This window comes from Contarinia nasturtii, unplaced genomic scaffold (genome assembly GCF_009176525.2).
Source record: "Contarinia nasturtii isolate CC-2019 unplaced genomic scaffold, AAFC_CNas_1.1 Cnas_scaffold_3293, whole genome shotgun sequence".
NCBI lineage: Eukaryota > Metazoa > Arthropoda > Insecta > Diptera > Cecidomyiidae > Contarinia > Contarinia nasturtii.
Window position 1 is genome coordinate 1 of NW_022200603.1, and position 1,948 is coordinate 1,948.

Genomic DNA, 1,948 nt, shown 5'->3' on the forward strand with positions numbered 1-1,948 from the left:
GTACCACGATTAATCCGGAAATGTTGCCGCTAATAGATCTATCTCAGGCGGAGATAAATACGATTGTGGGACAGGTTCCGGGAGGTGTGGCCAATATTCAAGATATTTACGTGTTGGCTCCTTTACAGCAAGGCATATTATTTCAACATATGATGGCTGATCACGGTGATCCGTATTTGTTGGTAACTTGCTTACACTTTAATGACCGAGCAGTACTTGATCGCTACGCAGCCGCCTTGCAACAAGTAATTGAACGACATGATATTCTGCGCACCGCCTTCATCTGGGAAGGACTCAGTGAACCGGCACAAGTCGTCTTACGCCATGTTCCATCGTTACTCAGCGAAGTCACGCTTAATGATACCAATGAGCCGGTAGTGGAACAATTAAGCAACCGCTTCAACCCACGTCACTACAAACTAGACCTGACACAAGCACCGCTACTACGTCTAATAGCTACGCCAATGTCTGATGGCGGTTGGATGGCTTTGGAACTTATGCACCACGTAACTTTTGACAATTTTACTATAGAGAGACTGAAATCCGAAATTCACTTCATAATCAATGATCGATATGATCAGTTGACAACGCCCACACCTTTTCGCAATATAGTGGCTCAAGCTCGTCTGGGTGTCAGTCAATCTGAGCATACCAAGTTCTTCAAAGAAATGCTTGGCGACGTTGACAAACCGACCCTACCGTTTGGTCTAAGTAACGTTCAACAAGAAAAAATCGATTTCGATGAAGCGTATCTCAAGCTATCACAGGAAATTAATAATAAATTACGGGTTCTTGCACGTCATTTCCATGTCAGCTTGGCCAGCCTTCACCATTTGGCCTGGGCACAAGTAATTGCTAGTGTCAGCGGAAATGAAACAGTAGTCTTCGGCACTGTATTACTCGGCCGTTTGCAGTCCGGAGAAGGAAACGATAGCGCCATGGGTATGTTAATTAATACGTTACCATTGCGAATAAATATCGATAAGATGACTGTGGAAGCCGCCGCTCGCCATACTCATATTAGGTTGAGCTCTCTGATGGAACACGAACATGCTTCGCTTGCCTTGGCGCAAAGGTGTAGTGGAGTTCCAGCTACTCTACCACTCTTCAGTTCGCTGTTGAACTACCGCCATAAGCAGCAAACCAATCAGATCGCTGCAACGATTCCTGGTATAAGTATTCTCAGTAGTGAGTTACGAACAAACTATCCGTTAACTTTGTCAGTGGACGACAATGGCAACTCGCTGAATCTTACAGCTAAGGTTGTGTCACCATTATCAGCAGGGCGAATCTGTGCCTATATGCAACAGACCCTCAGTTCGCTTGCAGACGCATTAACGCAAACACCACAGCAATCTGTACGAACATTGGCAGTGATACCACCAGAAGAACGGGAGATGCTGTTGCATGACTGGAATAAAACGACGATCGATTATTCACCTATTCGTTGCCTTCACGAGTTATTTGAGGCGCAGGTGGAGCGCAATGGACAAGCAATTGCCCTCGAGTATGAAGGAAAAACATTGAGCTATACGGAATTAAATGCACAGGCAAATCAGCTGGCATATTATCTGCTCGCGCAAGGCGTCAGACCAGAAGATCGTATCGCACTTTGCGTCGAACGTAGCACAAAAATGCTTATTGCCCTTCTGGGTATTTTAAAAGCCGGCGGTGCATATGTACCTCTTGATCCAGCCCACTCAAGTCAAAGGTTTCAAATTATGCTGCAGGAAACCGAACCAATATGTGTGTTAACAGATTCTACTGGTCAAACTGCACTTGGAAACCATCAGTTTCCAGTAGTGGATTTGGACAACACCTCGCTTTTCGGCTTACCGATCGAAAACCCAGATCCACTCAAACTGGGACTCACTCCTGCTCATTTGGCTTATGTGATCTATACCTCTGGCACAACTGGAACACCGAAAGGGATTTTGGTTGAACATCA

At 45.5% G+C, this 1,948-nt stretch overlaps 1 protein-coding gene across 1 annotated transcript; it reads left to right on the forward strand.

The window, feature by feature from the left end:
- Positions 1–20: 20 nt before the first annotated feature.
- Positions 21–1,937, forward strand: LOC116350014 (linear gramicidin synthase subunit D-like; the record flags this gene model as incomplete). The annotated part of the gene is made up of 1 exon (XM_031781723.1): positions 21–1,937. A coding segment is annotated over exon 1 (1,917 nt), but the record flags the coding sequence as incomplete, so codon positions are not given.
- Between the last annotated feature and the right edge of the window lie 11 nt (positions 1,938–1,948).